The sequence below is a fragment of the Erinaceus europaeus genome, chromosome X, assembly GCF_950295315.1.
Source record: "Erinaceus europaeus chromosome X, mEriEur2.1, whole genome shotgun sequence".
In the NCBI taxonomy this organism is placed as follows: Eukaryota; Metazoa; Chordata; class Mammalia; order Eulipotyphla; family Erinaceidae; genus Erinaceus; species Erinaceus europaeus.
The window spans coordinates 106,654,107-106,674,118 of NC_080185.1; the positions used below are offsets into that span (position 1 = coordinate 106,654,107).

A 20,012-nucleotide genomic window follows, 5' to 3' on the forward strand; every position below is an offset into this window, starting at 1 on the left:
AACAGTTAACAGGCTTTTTCCAATGTCAAAGTGAAGAATGGACTTCAGACTCCAGAAGGGGTGAGATTAGTTGTTGGCTGTGGTCTTGGGAGGCTCACTGGCCTCAGCAGTAGGCATATCCGTGGCTGCAGCCCTGGCTCTGGCTCTCTCCTCCTCATCTCTCAGAGCCTCTTCATAAAGAGTTGGTAAAGCATCAGGAGTAATATCATTCATCTTGGCTAACAACTCCAGCACTTTCATTTTGCTAATTTCAGCTTGGGCTCTGGGGCCCCAGAGGAACTCGTAGCGGGGAGGCTGGCTGTGGGGCACCCGACGGTACTCCAGATACTGCTTCTGCACCAAATCTTGGGTGATGAGCTTTCTGGGCTCCCCAAAGATGAAGTGCACTTTTCCATCGAAGATCCCTAACATATTCAGGAATTTCCAGATCTCTTCCTCAGAGGCACGATTACCATTCAGGAAAATCATACTCAGGAGAGGCATTAGAAGCCCATTTTTAGGACACCCCGAGTCTCTGCGGGGTGTCCCATCCTCATTGAGCTCTAGGTTGCTGATCACTATGTAGGAGTGACCAGTTGGCTTGATTTTCTTCAAATGAAGGCCAAAGATGATATCTAGGCGCTCAGAGGCTCTTCTGAAGATCTCAGGGAAGTGCTCTCTGGACTTCTTATTGATAAGCTTCATCATATCTGCCTTGGTAATGGGCTCTTGCATTGTATACTTGCACAGCATCAGCTGGACAATCATTCCCTCCTTTCTTGAAAGGTGATCATATCTGGGGCTCCAAGTAGAAGTAGAGGCCCTGGAGGTACTCGGTTTTTCTTCATCTTGGCTCTTGGCATTAACATCACGCTTCCTGCGGGAAACACCTGCAGCATTGGTATTGACTGGGGCCCTTTGAGGCTGCTGGGGAGTGCCAGAAGCAGGGGAGCACTGGGAAGCACCCTCGGCAACAGGAGGGGGCGAGGAGGATCCTTCTCCTTCCGCTGCTGCCTTGGCCTGAGCATCTCCTAGCTTTTGGGTCTCAGCACGAGCCTGTTGGCGCTTCTTTCTGGCACGGAGCTTGCTCTTCTGGCCACGAGGCATGTTGGCTGTGGGCAGGACAGAAAGCATGCAACACTGTGAACTAGTGGACTGGTGATGAGCACACTTGGAGGGAGCAAAATGCGATGGTATAAGCACCTTCATCGGCAAGACCCCCCCCTTACCCCCCCACTGCCCCCACCCTCATCCCCACCCCCCCCACTCCCCCCAACCACCCTGACCCCCCCACCCCCCACCCCCAGCTTTGGGGCAGAGGTTCTGCTCAGGAGAATCAGGCTCTCATGGTGAATCCAGTTTGGTAATCGGTCGGCCCCTTAAGTCAAATGAGGACTAGTCCTGTAGCGGAGGCTTTCCTCCTTGATATTATTTTCAGCAGAAACCTCTGCTGAGGGCTCAAGAAAGAGGATCGCGGGCGCAGGGTTTTGCGAACGGTTTTAGTTATTTAGTCTGCACTCACCTTACTTTCAGGCCAGTCTCACGAAACTACTTGTTTTCGGTTTTTCACTCTTCGTCGCCAGTGTCCCGTGGCAGATGCTCCTCACCTCCGGTGTGCACCGGAAGTCCAGCCAGATCCGTACGTTAACGTACGTTAACGTCTGAAAGGGGTCTCCTAGGGCTTACAGCAGGGGTACGTCGGGGTCAAAGGGAACCACGTCCAGATCCTGACTCAGGCTGTGATAGGCAAATCCCTGTTGCCTAGGAACCAGTTCCTGGTCTGTATTCAGGGATCTCACTGGGTGTCTCAAAGAGCCTGTCTCGCCCTACGCCTTCTGGAGTGTGCCAACCTCTAAACAAAGGCCCCATCTTCCTGAGCCTGTAGTTCTTTCCCCCCCTTTTTTTTTTTACCCTTGTTGCTTTTTTATTGTTGTCGTCGTTGTTGGATAGGACAGAGAGACGTGGAGAGAGGAGGGGAAGACAGAGAGGGGGAGAGACAGACACCTGCAGACCTGCTTCACTGTTTGTGAAGCGACTCCCCTGCATGTGGGGAGCCGGGGGCTCCTTAAGTCGGTCCTTGTGCTTTTTAACCCGCTGCGCTACCGCCCCCACCCCCGAGCCTTTAGTTCGATCTCACATGGCTACTCTTCCTGGACCTCACAAATCAAACAGAACAGATCTGACTCTGGGTAGTCTTTGCTAAGGAATAGTCCCTTCAGCAGATATCAAGGTTCTCATCTTAACTTTATTTTAAAAAATATTAAATTTATCAATTATTTATTGCATAGAGACAGAAAACAAGAGGAAAGGGGAAGAGAGAGAGACACCTGCAGCACTGCTTCACCACTCTTGCAGCTTCCCCCCTCCAGGTGGGTTCCAGGGGCTTGAACCCTGCTCCTTGCTCCTGGCCGCTCTTAATTTCATTTAATGCTAATATGCCTCCCTCTGCATAACTGGGCTGTCCCCTTCAGATCAAGGATCATTCCTCTTTGAAACCACATTATTAGAATCCCTTGAAGCTATTCTGGTGCCTCCTAGAGCTTAAATACCGTAGGGCTCTGTGCGACCCTCTAGCCAGGGTCACCTCAGAGCACTCAGGGGTCTTACCTTCACGTTCGTTAAGGCCTGGTCTCCATCCATCTCTCTCCTCCACTCCTCTCTTTTTCCTCTTGTCAAAGATTCTCACCTCCAAGAGACATTTAGGAGTAATTTAGTGCAGAAATTCCTTCCACTTTACGATTCTGTGCTGGGCATGCTAGAGCTGGGAGAATCTGTGAGGCTTCTGGGTTCTGTTGGAGATGACTCTCTCACTCACAACCTCCTTCTTGATGCTTGTCCTGTCTTTATAATGTTATTCTCTGCTGACCTAAAGCTGCTACTGTCATATCAAAGGACTCACTTTCTGGAAACCTCTGAATTGGAAGACAGGATGAGCTATACCCAACCAGGACTGTTGGAGACCTCCAAGAATTGATGTCCTAAGCCATACTTCTATAGACAGTAGAGACATCATGTCTCACTCAGTATCCTCACCATCGAAACTGTCTGAGGGTTAGATTACTGTACTGATACTGGGCATTCTTTTTTAGGCCAACCTTTTAAGTTTCTGAAATGCTTAAGGACCAAGTGAGGATTTACTAAGCCTGCCAGTTCTATTTGAACCCTCCTAACTCTGGGAGCAGCTGGAAACCCATGTGTTTCTATGTTCTGCAGTATCAGTCTCTGAAGACCTCTAACAAACATCAGGGTTCTCTTCTTGACTCCAGCTTCTTAGAATAAGGGCTTTCTGGGGAATGACACAACCCTACAAACACCTGAGCAATGATTCCACTGCACACTTTGGTTCATTTACTAGGAGTGATGTTAGCTGTCCCAGTGCAGGTGACGGGCTGTCAGGGGGAAAGTACACTTCTCATCATCAGGCAAAGACAGAGACTCATTTCAGTATTACTTGGCTAGATTTGTGTTCTCCAGGGAAGGGGCTGCCCATGATGATTTTGAGAGCCCCCGGTTGTTGCATTTATCTTGCATCTCTAATGTAGGTGGTCATTTGGGGCAGTGGATATTATCTATTTGATTTATTGACACCTCTAAATTATTTTGGTATTATTTTTGCTTTGATTATGTGTAAAAATCTTGCAGCTTAGACATAAGATTATTCTTTTTATGACCTAACACAATTCATTCTGTGTGTCTGTAGTATGGGCCTCACACATGCATGATTTCCTCTCTTCCAGGCTACTTTTTCATTCAGATGGAGAAGAGACAGAGAGGAAGAGACATCGCAACACCAGAGCTCCCTTTGCTGATGTAGCATTTCCCATGTGGTATTAGGACTCTAGCCTGGGGCTGTATCCATGGCAAGGCACGTGCTGTACCAGGTGAGCTCTCTCTCCAGCCTCTAATACATTTTTGAAGTTATGAACATGAGATTTTTTTTTCTAAAAAAAAAAAACCGAAAAAGGAAACACAGGGTGTATTTCAGAGTAGGGGAAAAAGACAGGGTGGGGTCTAGGTTAATTTAGTCAGGAGTCTATTCTACCCACAGTCATTTACTAGCCCCATAAGTTTTTAAATTAATTTATTCATTAATTTAATGACAGCATCTGACCTTGAGTGTGCTTGATTCCACCACTCTCAGGTCAATTTTTCTTTTGAAACATAACTAAATTCTAATTCTGAGTCTTGGGTTCTCACTGTGTTGTGGGGTTCATAGGCCCCATTTGGGAGGGTTGAAAGAATATATATAGTATAAGAAAGCACATATCATTATTACTGTCCTGTAATGGAACTTCAGATAATGGTAGTGACTAGTGACTATTCAATCACACAGGGAGAGGGAGAGGGAGAGGGAGAGGGAGAGGGAGAGGGAGAGGGAGAGGGAGAGAGAGAGAGAGAGAGAGAGAGAGAGAGAAACATGGTACTATTCCACAGAGAGAGAGAGAGGGCGCCATAGTACTATTCCACACCCATGGAGCTTCTTCTAGTGCTATGGTGATGCTCACCTGTGGCACTGGGGCCTGAGCCCTGGAACTTGCACATGCAAACTACATGCCCTACAAGGTGAGCTATCACCTGACCCAATTAATGTTTATCTTGACCTCAGATTTATCATATCCAGCTTGGATTAAAAAGACACATATATTCCCTATCACTCCAGTCAAAATTCTGCTTAACAATAAAACTAAGTAGTATATCTTCACCCCTTCCCCACCATTCACTCTCCATTTTCCTTTTTCTTTGTGAAGTAGGGAGTATGTTACCCTCTTTAATAATGACAGTTTCTTTTCAACTATATAGTTGCATGAGCAAATACTGAGCCTTTATGAAGTACCATCCCCCATAAAATCATGAAGACTTCCAAAGACCAGAAGTTCAATTAGTGTTTGTTTAAAATAAGACCACGACAAAAGAGCTCTGATTCATTTTACTTTAAATTCTCAAACATTCTAGCAAATCTTGATGCATGCCTTTAAAAATATTTTGAATGACTCTTTTATTTTTGTTTCATTTTATTTTTTATCACAGTAATGCAACATATCATTATGTGCTTCAGTATTGGTATGTACTGTATAAAGTTTACCACTAAAAATCCAATTCTGCCTTTCACTATAGAAAAATACTAATCTAGTGAGGCAAACCAACAATTAAGCGACATTTCCAAAGTTGCTTGTTATTACAGTGCCATACAAGCTTTTTCTAGTTCACAAAAATAATATAAGAATTTTAAAAAGCACCATGACTGTTGAATCTTAATAACTCCCAGTTGAAAAGACCAAGCCAAAATGCAAAACAGCAACACTGGCAACAACTCTGAAGGTTACTCATGTATATCAGGAACATCAGTTAACAGGCTTTTTCCAATGTCAAAGTGAAGAATGGGCTTCAGACTACGGAAGGGGTGAGATTAGTTGCTGGCTGTAGTCTTGGGAGGCTCACCGGCCTGAGCAGTAGACAGTAGATGTATCCGTGGCTCTGGCTCTCTCCTCCTCACCTCTCAGAGTCTCTTCATGTAGAGCTGGTAGTCAGGAGCCACCTTGCTAATTTCAGCTTGGAACTCAGTGAGGAGGCTCACTATGGGGTGCCAGACAGTACTCCAGATAATGCTCCTTCACCAAGTCTGGGGTGATGTGCTTTCTGGGTTCCCCAAAGATGAAGTTGGCCTGCCTTGAACTTATCTAGGTATCAGGAAGTGCTGGCACAGCTGTGTTCCTGCCTGTGGATTACTCTCACTTTCACAAAGTAGTCATATCGACTGAGGGTAGGGTTAGCATGCCGGAAAAAGCAAGCCACAGGGGTAGTATCTGGCAGAATGATTTCTTTTTTAAAAAAAGAGTAGTGGCTCCATCAGTCCACATTTGGGTTCTCAACTTGATTCCCAGGAATCCACTCTTGGTCCCAAAATGCTGGGTCCACTTGCGCCTGTCTCCTGGAAGAGAAGCAGAAGTCAGGGGAGCTGCATCTTATCATGTGGACTGAATTAGGGGTATGCTGGGCAGGACTTCCTTGGCCTAGCAGGTGTGTGTGTGTGTGTGTGTGTGTGTGTGTGTGTTACTCTGGGGCTTCACATTAGTATCTTTTAGAACTTGAGATTTTTTTAATCTATTGCCTGAAGTCTGCCAGACCTCAAATTGAGCCCTCTAGCATTGGGGTACTTTTCTTATCTGTTCTTTACTTTATAGGTAGCCTGAGGGAATGCCCCATCCCTGCAAACACTCGGGCAGTTTCTCCTCTGCAGACTTTTGTCTCTGTGTTAGGTAGAAGTGATGTGAGATGTGGTGCCACAGGTGGTGGACTGGAAGGAGGGGAAACTAAGCGAATAGTTTCTTTCTCATCATCACTCAGACTTAGCATCTTATTTAAATTCTATTCAGATGTGTTTCTATTCTACAGGGAAGGAGCTGTCCAGGGTGATTTCAAGAGCCCTGATATTTGGAAATTTCTGGCATTGCATTATGTAGAAGATCATATTGTCAGGAGTAATAGCTCTTTTGCTTTTTAAATTTCTGCCTCTAGTTTATTTTGTTATTCATATTGCTCAGGAATATGCTCCAACTCAGGGGTATGGACATAGAATTCTTGCTTTTATTGCCTGAGACACAGTTGTGTCAGAGCGGGACCAGGAGATTGATCAGCTGGCAGAGTGCACATCTTCCATGCTGGAGGAGCTGGGTTTAAGCCCCAGGCATCTTATGGAGCACATTGAACAATTGGGGCTATGGTGTTTCCCTTCTTTCTCTCTCTCTCTCAGTCTCTGACAGGTAGGGTTAGGCTATTGCTATTCTTTCTGCTATTATTCTTTTTTTAAAAAATATTTATTCCCTTTTGTTGTCCTTGTTGTTTTATTGTTGTAGTTATTGTTGACGTCCTCATTGATGAATAGGACAGAGAGAAATGGAGAGAGGAGGGGAAGACAGAGGGGGAGAGAAAGACAGACACCTGCAGACCTGCTTCACTGCCTGTGAAGCGACTTCCCTGCAGGTGGGGAGCTGGGATCCTTACACCGGTCCTTGTGCTTTGCGCCACCTGTGCTTAACCTGCTGCGCTACAGCCCGAATCCCTCTGCTATTATTCTTATAATGTTCCTGTAGTGTACACAAACAGTAGATCCGCTAGGGAAAGACAAAAGCAAGTTGTGGAGATTGGGACTCAGAGCAGTGACCCAGAGATACCTGTAGAAGTCTAGAGGGAAGCAGTTGGAAGCACACACACATTTAATTCTACACAGTTAATGTCGTGCTGCGCCTCGGAGAAGAGAGAGAGGAGATCCAAAGTGAAGAGGGAATACAAATCTTTATTTGCACGGGCACCTCAGCAGTTCGGGGCACGTGGAGGCAGCAAAAATGGCCGCCTCCCGGACCACCCTTTTCTGCCTCTAACCACTGAGGTGAAAACAGGGCAAGAAGAGGGGCGAGGGGCGGAAGGAGAAGGGCTTTATAGGGCAACAACCAGGAGTGACATGTCGGGACAGGATTGGTTGAAAAAGGCACTGTGATATCGCAGGAAGTGGCAAAGCCTGAGGGCAAAGACTACATCTGCATAATTCCCCAGCAAGTTAAAATACATTTCAAAATAAAATCATTTTGTGATACAATGCTGTAACACAAACTCCACTTGTGATATGGACTTAAGATATTTACATAGTTAAAGTGTGCTGATCTTACTAAGTTTCTTTCTTAAATGCTGTATTTCAAAGCATTTTTAAATAATAGAAACGAGACGGTGGCTCATCTGACATTTTGAAAAAACACCATATGAGTGCCATATTTAGAGCTATATTTATTGCATCTCCTGGGTGATTTTAGCATTCATTAGTGTCTTCCTCTCCCAGTGGAATAAAACTCATGAATGTCATTTATATATTGTTTTAGTAATGTTCCAACTAATTGATAAAGATATTAAATATAACCATTTCTAAAACCTTTGCCTCTGGCATATATTTTAACAATGCCCCTTCAGTGAGATTTTGCTACTTTAATATTTCTCTCTATGATATTTGAAGATGTGGTTTTTTAAATTTTATATTTATTTATTTTCCCTTTTGTTGCCCTTGTTTTTTTATTGTTGTTGTACTTATTATTGTTGCTGTTATTTATGTCGTTGTTAGATAGGACAGAGAGAAATGGAGAGAGGAGGGGAAGACAGAGGGGGGAAGAGAAAGACAGCAGACCTGCTTCACTGCCTGTTAAGTGACTCCCCACTGTTAAGTGACTCCCTTGCAGGTGGGGAGCAGAGGGCTCTAACCGGGACCCTTATTCCGGTCTTTGCACTTTGAGCTACCTGCGCTTAACCCGCTGCGCTACCACTCGACTCCCGATGTGTATGTGTATGGTTTTTAAATTTATACAATTATGTGTCAGAGAAAAGGAATAGGGCTTTGTGACTTTACTAGCAGATGTTGAGTTTAAAACATATCCATAAAGTAGACATGATAGTAGGAGACAGTTTAACATGCGTTATCACATACCACATAGAACAAGAAACACAGGACAAAATGAAAACATATCAATCAATGTTTAGTGGCTTGCCAGAGAATACTTAGAGAACCATTCATGTTTCTTCTCATTCTTGCATTTCATAGTAAAAGTCTAATCAATAATACCAAGGCTTATTATTTCAAATGATCATTCTTTATGTGGTAAAAGCACAAAGAAAAACAACCACAATAACAGTGTAATCTCCACTTCTCAGCTATCTGCTGTTGTCCATTTTTTTAATTTGCTATTAGGCAGTTTTGGAAGGCTCAAGTGCTCAGCTTGGCATACACAAACCACTTAGTGAACAGTGATAGAACTCTACCACCTAGTTAGTTCTTTTCAGTTGCAGATGGGTAAAGAAACTCAGCCCTAAGAAAAGAATGCTGCTCCTTAAATTATTCCTCCCTATTTTTCTTCATGCAATGACTATACACTGCTTTGATTACTGCAGGGCTTTGCTTAAGCTGTTGACAATGATTTCTCTTTTTAAAAAGAACCCTAGGGAGAAAATAGCTTAAAATTACATAGGATATTCAGAGAGCAAGAATAAAGGGAAACAAAAATCCACCATCAGGATTTGAACTTTAAGCTTTGTCAGTGATTGACAGAACACCTAATGTGCAATATAATTTTTCTCTGAACAAACCTACTAAACACAATAACTAAGTGTTCTACAGATGTACATTTATTGAATAAGTTGGACTTGAAGTGACACTTGTGGTCTAAAACCAACCATTTTGACCAAATGTTTGACATCTAGAGAGGCCACTCCTGAAATTCTGGATGATATCAAAAGTGTTTCCAAATACAAACTGGTAGAACTAAGACTTTCCTGTCAGTGAAATAAATGGAGTCCGCACTAAGATTAACCCATTTTTTTAAAGACAAAAAACACCGGATATTCAAAACTCAGAACAGTTCCAACCAACACAAGATAAGTGACATTATAGTATAAAATAATAAGTGATAGAGTATAGCTGAGACTGCTTTCCAGGATAACGCAAGCTCTGTGTTAAATTCAGAGTCTGTTCATTTGTTTAGAGTAGGCAATCATGCTGTAGAGGGCCACACACGTGCTGAAGAGAGCCAGGCATCTGAGTGAGCTCAAGACAGTGAGACGGGAGCTATGACATGGGAAGTGGGCCAAAGGGCAGGACACTGAGGAAGCTGTCATTTCTTTCTGGTCTCTCCACATGAGCTGATGGAAAGCAATAGGTATCAGGGTTTATGAGTTCTTAAAAAGCAATGAGTTCCATTTCCCTAAAATTACCTGCGGTGTCTTTTGAGATTACAGATTTCCAGATGCACTGCAACCTCTGAATCAGGTAAAGCCTTGTAATGTAGTCTCTTTCTTCTTTTTATTTTTTATATTTTATTTTGCCATTTCTCGGGCTTCCTTACTTAAAGCTGATTTCCTCCTCCTCCTCCTCCTCCTCCTCCTCCTCCTCCTCCTTCTTTTTTGAAAGAATTAGCATTGAAGCTCCCACCAGTGTAGTGTGGGCAGGGTTGAAATTGGGTTGTATGTCTGACAAAGTTGGTGCATTATCCAGTTGAACTATCTCCCCAGCATTCTCCTGTTTTCTTCTTTCTTTCCTTCCTTCCTTCCGTCCTTCCTTCCTTTTTTAAAATTTAATTTAATTTTTTAATTTTTTATTTAACAAAGGATTAATTAACAAAACCATAGGGTAGGAGGGGTACAACTCCACACAATTCCCACCACCCAATCTCCATATCCCATCCCCTCCCCTGATAGCTTTCCCATTCTCTATCCCTCTGGGAGCATGGACCCAGGGTCATTGTGGGTTGCAGAAGGTGGAAGGTCTGGCTTCTGTAATTGCTTCCCTGCTGAACATGGGCGTTGACTGGTCCTTCCTTCCTTTTTAAGGTTGACTTATTTGTTAATGGAAGAGAGAGAGAGGAGAGAAAGTACCAGAACAACACTTTGACATATGCCGTGCCAAGGATCACACTTGCAAGCCCTGCTTTCTACTGCTGTACCATCTCCCTGGATGTTGTAGTCTTTTTTTTTTAAGAACCCTGAAGTGATTCTGATTAGAAGCCAAATTTGCATCCACACTGTTAACCACATTGGTATCTTGTTAGCACTTCATTAAAAAGTGTTAAACTCTTGGAAATAAAAAATTTCCTGGAAGATTAAAGTGTTTTTTCCATTTAGACTCAAACACACTCATCAAATGTCCACAAATATGATGAACTTTGTATTAATATTTTATTTTTCAGTTATCACTGCTCCAGGCCGACTTTTTCAGATAGAAAGAGACAGAAAGACATAGCACTGAAGTTTCCTTCATTGTGGTGGGAGCTGGGCTGGAGTCTGGGTCATACACGTGAAAAAGCAGGTTCACTATATAAATGAGCTAGTTTATAGGCACTAAATTTTTTGGTTATAATTTTCAACTGCTAACTTCTTTAATGAACATTTTTTTAGCTGACTGGACATTTACTAAAATACAAATCTCAAGCTGTCTAAATTGTGTCAGGATGAATAAAATGTGAATGGCTAGAAGTGTTTCTTGAAATCTTGCTAAGGTACTATTAATATTTAGATATTTTTTGGTAGATAAGAATAAAAATGTGTTTTAGGCCATGCATTATATTTTCCATGCTTTTCAAGACTTCTGTACTTATAATTAAGTTTACTTACAACCTTATTCTTATACTTGGAAGTAACCTTCCTGATACACAAAAATAATGTCTACAGATTGTGTATTTGTAGTGAACATATACTCCTCAAATCTTAACACTGTAAACTAATGTTAAATCAATATTAAATGTTAACTAATGTTAACTAGTGTTAAATCAATTAAAAAGGATAGTGTATATAGGCTACTTTTCAATTGTTGTTTGATAAATTTGTCTTTTTGATAAATATTTTTCTTCTCCCTCAAATGAATTTGCAAGAGGAGGCTTGGCTTCTTTCTATTAAGCATATTCCAAGTCCACACTTTCTGATATATCCATTTTGGTTTAGGTATATAAGCGTTCTATTTGTTTTTAGACAGACTTTAGGATATATATGAATTTGTCCTTTTATCCTTGATCCTGGTTTGCAGTCCTAGTGACTGCTGAAAGTGTGGTAGCACCCCTCCAATTTGGAGTATTCCTTATTTACTTCTTTATATTTAATAAACTTCAGTTCTCAGGGTAGTTTTAGAGATAGAAAAATTCAACAGAAAGTACTAAGTGTTCTCTCAATGATTTTCCCTGTTATTAACAGCTTACAGTAATGTGCTACGTTTATCTTAATTGATTTTTCTAATATTGCTACATTACTGCTGAGTAATGCTCATAGTTTACATGAAGGAGCATCTCAGTGTTGTATAGTCTAGTGGCATTTAGTAAATGTGTTCTGTCATATAGCCTCAATTTCAGTATCATACTGAATAGATTCACCCTTGGAATGTAATCTCTTATGTTCCACCTATTATTATTCATTCTTCTCTCCCTTCCATAAGCCCCTGGCAAACACTAATATATATTTTAAAAATTTTATTTATTTATTAACAACGTAGAATCAAAGCATCACTTTGATATTTGCTGTGCCAGAGATTAAACTCAGGTCCCTATACTGGCAAGCCTTATGCTCTACCACGGTACAATCTCCATGGACCTTTTCGTTGCTTCTATAGTTTTGCCATTTCCAGAATGTCATATAGTTGCCATTATACTGCACATAGCCTTTTCAGACTGGCTTCTTTTACATAGCATTATGTATTTCAGTTTTCTTCTTGTCTTTTTGTGATTTTATACCTCATGTTTTATTATCAGTGAATATTATTTCATTGAATAGTTGCATCACACTGTGTTTATTCATTTCCTTATTGAAAGGCATCTTGGTTGCTTCACATTTTTGAAAATTAGAAATGCATGTACTATAAATATTCCTGTTGGTGTTTTTCTGTGGGCATACATTTTAAACTCATTTGGCTATGTGGCAAAGAACCCAATTATTAAATCAATATGGTAAGGCTATTTTAGCTGTGTGAGAAATTTTCAAGTTGAGTGTACCATTTTGCCTGCCCACTAGCAATGAATGAGGGTATTGGTTGCTCCACATTCACACTAACATTTGACGGTGTTAGTGTTCCAGATTTTGACCATCCTAATAGGTGTGTAGTGGTTTCCTGTTTGAATTAGTGCTTCCCTAATGACACTTGATGTAAAGTATCTTTTCATATGCTTACTTGCCACCTGTATATCTATATGGAGGGTATTTGCTCAGATTTTTTTTTGTCAACTTTTTAATTGGGTCTGTCATTTGTTGCTGAGATTGCTTTGTTCTTTGTATGATTTGACTACAAGTCTTTTATCAAATGTGTTTTATCACATATTTTCTCCCAGTCTATAGCATGTTTTTTCATTTGCTTCATAGTGTCTTATAGAGTGGAAATTTTGTATTTGGAAAAAATCTAAGTTATCTATTTTGTTATACTACTGTTCATGCTTTATTTTCAATTGCCACCAGGGTTACCTCTGGGGCTGGTGCCTGTACAAAGAATCAACCACCGGTCATGGGGTGGGGAGAGAGAGAGAGAGAGAGAGAGAGAGAGAAGTAGAGTATCACTCTGGCATCTGTGATGCCAGGAATTGAACTCAGGACTTTATGCCTGCAAGTCCAGTACACTACCCACTATGTTATCTCCCAGAGCACTAATTTTGTATTTTTACATTTATTTATGTGACTCACTTTAAGGTATTTTCTAAAGGCATAAAATCAATGTCTAGATTCACTTTTGTGAATGTAAGTGTGCAGCTGTTTGTTGGAAAGACTTTATGCAGAGACTTGGCTATGTTCTTTTGTCGACAATCAGTGGCTTCTATTTGTGTAGGTCCATTTTCAGTCCATTACATTGATTTATCTATTATTTTGACAACAAATACTATATTGTCATGATTCCTGTGGTTTTATAGCAAGGTGTGAAGTTTAGTATTACCAGTTCTCTGGCTTTGGAACATTGTATTGTTTATTCTGGCTCTTTTGCCTCTTCATATAAAGTTTTAGAATTGGTTTATCAATATCTACAAAATAGTTTGCTGGAATTTTCATTGAGGTTGTGTTGAATCTATAGATCAAGTTAGAAAGAATGACCATCTTAACAATATTGAGTCTTCCTCTCCATCAGATGGAGTCTCTGTTTATTTACATCTTTGGTTTCTTTCATCAGAACTGTCCTTACATATTTTTGTACACATTTTTGTCAGATTTATACTAGATTTTTCATCTTTGCTATTAGTGTAGATGGTATTTTTTTATCTCAAATTTGAATTACTCACTGCCAGTGTATGGGGAAGCAATTGGTATATTTAGTATATTTACTCTGAATGCTGCAACCTTGTGACAATTACTTATTAGTTCTAGATTTCTGGTCAGTTATTTGAGATTTTCTTTTTTTTAAATGAATCTTTACATTTTATAAAATATTTATTGGATAGAGACAGGAAGGGAATGCTAGAGAGGGAGAGAGACAGACACCTGCAGCACTGCTTCACCACTCACAAAGCATTCCCCCTGCAGTGAGGACTGGGAGTATCAAACCCGGGTCCTTGTATGTTGTTTTTTCTTTTTAATTTTTTATTTATAAAAAGGAAACATTAACAAAACCATAGGATAAGAGGGGTACAGCTTCACACAGTTCCCACCACTAGACCTCCGTATACCATCCCCTCCCCTGATAGCTTTCCTACTCTTTATCCCTTTGGGAGTATGGACCCAAGGTCATTGTGGGATGCAGAAGGTGGAAGGTTCTGGCTTCTGTAATTGCTTCCCCGCTGAACATGGGCGTTGACAGGTCGATCCATACTCCCAGCCTGTCTCTCTCTTTCCCTAGTGGGGAAGGGCTCTGGGGAGGTGAGGCTCCAAGGCACATTGGTGGTGTTGTCTGTCCAGGAAGTCTGGTCGTCCTTGTATATTGTAACATGTACACTCAACCAGGTGTGCCACCCCCCAGGCCCAAGATTTTCTATGTAGACTATCATGTCGTCTGCAAACACAACTTTATCCCCTTCTTCCCCATCTCTTAGCATATTAGTTATAGCTGTTTGAGACTCACATCCTGATAATTATAAAATCTCAGCCATTTCTGAGTCTGGCTCTGATGTCTTTAAATCTACCTTGAGCATTTTTGTTGACAGCCAGTCATGATGTACAGGGCAAAAGTAACTGAGGTAAATAAACCTTTGGTGTGAGGTTTATATTTGTCTAACTAGAAGTTAGGCTCTGTTTACTGTTTGCTGGAATTGTAGTGTCAGAGGCTGAAATTTCCTCTAGTGTCTTGTTATCTTCTCTATTTGTCTTTGGTTTTCCTAGTGTGAGGGAGAAAATCGATAAGGTGATGGTTCTTCAAGACTTGGCAAGTAATCAAAGCATAAATTTGATTAGTAAAACAAATTACTTTTTCACGCTTTTTATTTCAGATAGAGGAACAGAGAGAGGGAGAGATACCAGACAGCACGAGAGCTGCCCTTAGAGTTACAGCAACCTCTCACGTGGTGCTGGGGCTTGACCTGAAGCCACTCATATGGTAAGACATGTGTCTAGCTTCTGGCATCTTTCTGATAGTTATAGTGAGAACTTGGGCTCCTGGAGGCAAAATTCAGAAAAATGTGAATGAGCCCCTCTAGTTTTTAACTCTTGACTTAGGGTACCTTGAGCCTCCAGCAATATATTTTCCTATCATCCTAGATGCAGCTGTGGACTTCTGCTCCTGGATTTCTTTTCCTAGTAAGCTATGATTGTGTGTGGGTATGTGTGTGTGTCTGCTGTCTTTTCAGTTTTCATAATAGGAGTTTCTTCTGTGATGTCAGTTCTCTGATAAATCTACAAAGACTGAATGATTGTCAGTTTCAAAAAAGCTTTATTCTTGTTGCGAGGACAGAAGTGAGTGCATCAAGCTCTTTGCTTGTCAGACTTAAAAGTGGAAGTGAGAACTATTTTTTAAAAGGTAGACCTTCTATTCTGATGTAGTTTTCAGAGGCAGCCTGTATTCCTACTTGGCCTTAACTTCTCTGTTTCTCTGGATCTCTTTCTTTCTCTGGGTTATAGGTCCTCTCTTTCATGTGAAATTCTCTATCTTATATATAATAAATATGATAAATTTAAAACTTTGTCGATAGCCAGTCAGTGACATGTCTCACTTTTGAAGATGTATTGAATTTCATACTAGACTGATTTTTAGCCCCCCCCCCAAAGGATTTAACAGCAACATCTGCCTCTGACGTTGGAGGCAAAGGGCAGAACATCAGAGTTTCTAATCCGCAGTTTAGCTACTTTGGTCTTAATCATGACCAGACAACCAGGTCTTTAAAAAGACCTGAATGCTCTTGTTTCCATTTGAAATCACAATGCTCTGAGCTTGGCATGAATGGACAATAATTTTCTATATATCTCTAAACAGTTAGTGTCCCATGAGAGATCCTTACTGTGGACTAAAGTGTATTCTTCTAAAATTTACATGGTGATGTTCAGTGTGTTAGAGCACAGGCTTTGCATGCCTGGAACCTCAGAGGTGCCAAGTTCAATCCCCAGTAACACAGAGTTAATCTCTCATGAAAATAAATATACACTGAAGTCCTGCCCCAACATGTGTCTATAGTAGGGACAAAGCTTTTAAAGAGGTGATCAGGGCCAGGCCCAAAAGGGGGAATTCACACTACTCCACTGCCTCTTTTCAACTCAATTCATAGGGGCTAGAATAAAGATTTTTGTAAAGCACTTTCACATCTTATTCTTCCGTAACTGGAAATATGTACAGCGTATGTCTAACCACCATGAGAAATATACATAATAAAATATATAATATTACCATTCAGAAGCTTACATTTTTTTAAAAAATTATTTATTCCCTTTGTTACCCTTATTATTTATTGTTGTTGTAGTTATTATTGTTGTTGTTAGAACAGAGAGAAATGGAAAGAGGAGGGGAAGACAGAGAAGGGGAGAGAAAGATAGACACCTGCAGACCTGCTTCACCGCCTGTGAAGTGACTGCCCTGCAGGTGGAGAGCCAGGGTCTCGAACTGGGATCCTTATGCCGGTCTTTGTGCTTTGCTGCACCTGCACTTAACCCACTATACTACTGTCCGACTCCCAAGAAGTTTAAATTTTATCTTATCTTTTTTTTAACCAAGATAATAGTTGTTTTTTCTATTTTATTATATGGGACAGAGAGAAATAGAGAGGGGAGGGGATATAGAGGGGAGGAAGATAGACAGCTGTAGACCTACTTCACCTCTCAAGAAGCATCCCTGCTGCATGTGGGGAGTGGGGGCTTGGACCTGGGTCCTTGCCTTTGGTAATGTATGTGCTTAACTGGGTGCACCATCACCTATCTCCCCCCCATATAACAAATTTATTGACAAAACAAGTCTAATTTATTTATATTTCATAATTTAACACCACTCCCCCAATGTTCTCCCTACTCCTGTCATTAAGAAAATGTAAGAATAACTTTTGATATATAGAAGATTAGATTTGGGGTTTCCATTTGGAAAAAGCTACTAGGTCTATTTAGGTATATTCCAAGGGGCCCATGACTTTACTCATTTTTGCTTGAGCCTGACAGCTAACATGCAGGTGGGCCAAAGGCATTATTTGGGCTTGGAACCCCATCTCCCCAGATACCTGCCCCACTAGGGAAAGACAGAAACAGTCTGGGAATATGGATCAGCCTGCCAACGCCCATGTTCAGCGGAGTAGTAATTACAGAAGCCAGACCTTCCACTTTATACACCCCATAATGATCCTGGGTCCATATTCCCAGAGGGTGAAAGAATAGGAAAACTTCCACTGGAAGAGATGGGGTATGAAACTCTGGTCGTGGGAAATGTGTGGAGTTTTTACCCTCTTATCCTATGATTTTGTCAGTATTTTCTAATTTTATTTTATAAATAAAATAAAATTAAAAAAAACCTTATGACATGATAGCCTGAGTTGTTACTACTGATTGCTACTGCTCGATACTATTGGAGCAGAGAGACTTTGTATTTTTTTAAACTTTATTTTATTTGATAGAACACAGAAATTGAGAGTGGGGGGAGACACACACACACACACACACACACACACACACCTAAGTACACACACACCTAAGTACACACACACACACCCACACACCCACACACACCCACCCCTAAGTAACACATACACCCCAAGTACTGCTTCATGGCTGATGAGGATTCCCCCTACAGGCAGGGACGGGGCGCTTGAACCAAATGCACCACTACCCTGCACCATATCTATCTATCTATCTATCTATCTATCTATCTATCTATCTATCTATCTATCTATCTATTTTTTTAAATTATTATTTACTGATAGAGACAGATGAGCTTTTTTTTTTTTTTCTTTTTACCAGAGCACAGATCAGCTCTGGCTTATGGTTGTGGGACTTTGGAGCCACAGGCTCTTTGCATAACTATTATGCTATCTACCCCCATCCTGAATTTTTTTTCTAATTGGCACATTATTTCTCGAAAATTTCTATGAATTTTCAATGAGTACTTTTACTAAGTATATATGTATGCCTCACATAGATTTTTTTAAAAGAATGAAATGTGACTCAAACTGCTATTCCCTGGAGGGCCGCGTGGTGGCGCACCAGGTTAAGCGCACAGAGTACGAAGTGCGAAGTGCAAGTACCTGCACAAGGATTCCAGTTCGAGCCCTGGTTCCCCACCTGCGGGGGGGGGGAGGATTCCGATTCGAGCCCTGGTTCCCCACCTGCGGGGGGGGGGGGAGGATTCTGGTTCGAGCCCCGGTTCCCCACCTGCGAGGGGGGGGGGGAGGATTCTGGTTCGAGCCCCGGTTCCCTACCTGCGGGGGGGGGGGGAGATTCTGGTTCGAGCCCCGGTTCCCTACCTGCGGGGGGGGGGGGGAGGATTCTGGTTCGAGCCCCAGTTCCCCACCTGCGGGGGGGGGGGAGGATTCTGGTTCGAGCCCCGGTTCCCTACCTGCGGGGGGGGGGGGGGGAAGGATTCTGGTTCGAGCCCCGGTTCCCCACCTGCGGGGGGGGGGGTCACCTCACAAGCAGTGAAGCAGGTTTGTAGGTGTCTGTCTGTCTTTCTCCCTTTCTATCTACCCTTCCCCTCTCAATTTCTCTCTGTCCTATCAAAATTTTTTTTGAAAAAAATGGCCATAGGAGTAGTGGATTAGAAGTGCTGCCACCAAGTCCCAGTGATAACCCCGGAGGCAAAACAAACAAACAAGCAAGCAAAAAACCCTACTATTCCCATTTTAAAAATGAAGATCAACCAAGGATGAGGAACTAGGTAAAACAGAGCCCAAATTTATTACGTGAATTTTAATTTTAGCATGATCTTTTATGTCAGAGCTATTCTGGTTTAACAGGTTTAACCTTTCCTGTTAGGTACCACTGTGAGAGGCTTCTTAGAACATTCCTCTCTAACAGATGCTGTCCTATTTAATAATACACATGCTACCTGTAGATGTCACTGTACCCTTATAGTTCTCCTCAGTGACCTACAACCCCACCCCAGCACACATGCACACACCAGAGTTATAATACATATTTTAAAGGATGTTAAACTTCTGTTTTATAAACAGAGAATGAAATATGAGATTTTCCAGAATATAAAATAGCAAAACAGGCTGTAGCATCACACACATACACACATACACGTACTCACACCCATCCACCCAGAAAGTGTGCTTTCAAAAGTACATAATTATGTTTATTGTCTTTGTTTCATTAGTCAATTGGATAGCCTTTCAGGTTAGAAATGAGATCTAACTAAGAATGTATCCATTACTTACCTTTTCTTCTTCTTTAAAAAAATATTAGTGACTTAATATTGATTTACAAAATTATAAGATAACAGGGGTATAATTCTGCACCATTCCCACCACCAGAGTTCTGTGTCCCCATTCTCTCCATTGGAAGCTATAACAGTTCTCCCATTCTAGATATGGCTTGATTATTATTTCTGTAACTATCTGCATATATATATGTACATATGTATATTCCCCCCCCCTTTTACATCTATTATTACTTCTGAATGTCCTTCCTTTTTACCTCTTCTCCCTCTGGATATTGATGGAATTGGAGTCCAGAGTTCTCTGTTCATCTTCCCCCATCATTTCTCCCCCACTGGGAGTATGGACCAAAATTCTTTTTGAGGTGCAAAAGGAGGGAGTTCTGGTTTCTTTAATTGCTTCTCTGCTGGACATGGACGTTGGAAGGTTGGTCCATACCTCCAGCCTGTTTCTATCTTTTCCTAGTGGGGTAGGCCTCTCTCTGGAGAGGTGAGGTTCCAGGACGGATTGGTGAGGTCATCTGCCCAGGGAAGTCACTTACCTTTTCTTCTTTATTTACAAATTAGCCTGAAAATAAACAATACTCTGTTTCAACAACTATTTTCTCATAAGATGTCAGAAAAGTTAAATAAATTAGATTTCTTATTTTTTAAAAAAATGTGAAAATGGTGCTTTTATGTATTGATTACTGACAGAAGAAATTTAAACAAGTCTGCCTGCTTTTAAAATGGGGTTATTATTTGGGTAGCCTTTTGCAAGAAAACT

At 41.4% G+C, this 20,012-nt stretch overlaps 1 protein-coding gene across 1 annotated transcript; it reads right to left on the reverse strand.

Moving 5' to 3' along the window:
• LOC103109722 (melanoma-associated antigen B4-like) lies at positions 1-1,087 on the reverse strand. Its single transcript, XM_007518836.2, has one exon. It carries the CDS (start codon positions 1,084-1,086, stop codon positions 67-69), a length of 1,020 nt encoding a protein of 339 aa, XP_007518898.1. The 5' UTR covers position 1,087; the 3' UTR covers positions 1-66.
• Between the last annotated feature and the right edge of the window lie 18,925 nt (positions 1,088-20,012).

Coding starts and splice junctions, on each gene's coding strand:
- LOC103109722 (XM_007518836.2), bottom strand. CDS start 1,086: ATGCCTCGTGGCCAGAAGAGCAAGCTCCGTGCCAGAAAGAAGCGCCAA.